This window comes from Oxyura jamaicensis, unplaced genomic scaffold (genome assembly GCF_011077185.1).
Source record: "Oxyura jamaicensis isolate SHBP4307 breed ruddy duck unplaced genomic scaffold, BPBGC_Ojam_1.0 oxyUn_random_OJ69022, whole genome shotgun sequence".
Classification (NCBI taxonomy): Eukaryota; Metazoa; Chordata; class Aves; order Anseriformes; family Anatidae; genus Oxyura; species Oxyura jamaicensis.
In genome coordinates, this window is record NW_023309172.1 from 1 (window position 1) to 1,350 (window position 1,350).

The window sequence follows — 1,350 nt, forward strand, 5'->3', positions numbered from 1 at the left end:
GGGGGGGGGGAGGGGGCTGGGGGGGCTGGTGGCCGGGCTGGGAGCCGGCGGGGGTCTCGGAGGAGGGGGCGTGGGGGGGCTGCCAGCCTCGGCCCCCTCCCTGCAATAAAAGCACTTTGGGGGTGGAGGGGACGGCTCCTTGTCTGGGTGCCTCTGGGGGCGGGGGGGGGGGCACGGCCACGTGGCGCCTCGTGGGACAGCGGCACCACCACGGCCACCGCCACCAGCACCACTGGTACCAGTACGGCCACCAGTACCACCAGTACCACTGGTACCAGCACGGCCACCAGTACCACCAGTACCACTGGTACCAGTACGGCCACCAGTACCACCAGCACCACTGGTACCAGCACGGCCACCAGTACCACTGGTACCAGTATGGCCACCAGTACCACCAGCACCACTGGTACCAGTACAGCCACCAGTACCACCAGCACCACTGGTACCAGTATGGCCACCAGTACGGCCACCAGTACCACTGGTACCAGTACGGCCACCAGCACCACTGGTACCAGCACGGCCACCAGTACCACCAGTACCACTGGTACCAGTATGGCCACCAGTATGGCCACCAGTACCACCAGTACCACTGGTACCAGTATGGCCACCAGTATGGCCACCAGCACCACCAGCACCACTGGTACCAGTACGGCCACCAGTACCACCAGCACCACTGGTACCTGTACGGCCACCAGTACCACCAGCACCACTGGTACCAGTATGGCCACCAGCACCACCAGCACCACTGGTACCAGTACGGCCACCAGTACCACCAGCACGGCCACCAGCACCACCCCCACCACCCCCAACCCCCCCCCCCCCCCCCCCCCCCATAGCACGGCCCCCTCCCGCTCCGCACCCCCCGTCCCCCCCCCGGTGCCAGCACGCAGGAGCAGCGGGGGTCACAGCGCCAATCCGACATTGTTACGTACTTACAGTTACAACCCGAGAGAGGAAACGCTGTACATACAAGGCCCGGACCGCCCCCCCCCCGCACCCCCCGGACCCCCCCCCCCCCCCCCCCGCCCCCCCGGGGGGGGGGGGGGGCGGTGGCTCAGCCCCACCGGCGCTGCCGGGGCACGGGGGCGTCACGGCAGTGGGCGCCCATACATTCACGGGGGTCCCGGGGCAGGGGACGGGGCGGGCACCGTGCTCCCCTCCCGGCCCCCCCCAAGGCCCATGGCCAGCAGGAGAGGTGGGGGGGGGGGCCCGCTGGTGTCCCCCCCGCCAGGCACCGCAGCACCACGGCGGGGGACTGGCTCTATCCTAACGCTAAACGAAGCAATAAATTAAAGAGGTTCCCAAGGGGACGCCGAGAAAAAGATGGGGGGGGGACGGGGGGGACCGGGG

At 69.1% G+C, this 1,350-nt stretch overlaps 1 protein-coding gene across 1 annotated transcript; it reads left to right on the forward strand.

Annotated features, from left to right (window-relative positions):
- Positions 1-200: 200 nt before the first annotated feature.
- On the forward strand, positions 201-1,195 carry LOC118159248 (cell wall protein DAN4-like; the record flags this gene model as incomplete). The annotated part of the gene is made up of 1 exon (XM_035313856.1): positions 201-1,195. A coding segment is annotated over one exon (995 nt), but the record flags the coding sequence as incomplete, so codon positions are not given.
- Positions 1,196-1,350: the final 155 nt, after the last annotated feature.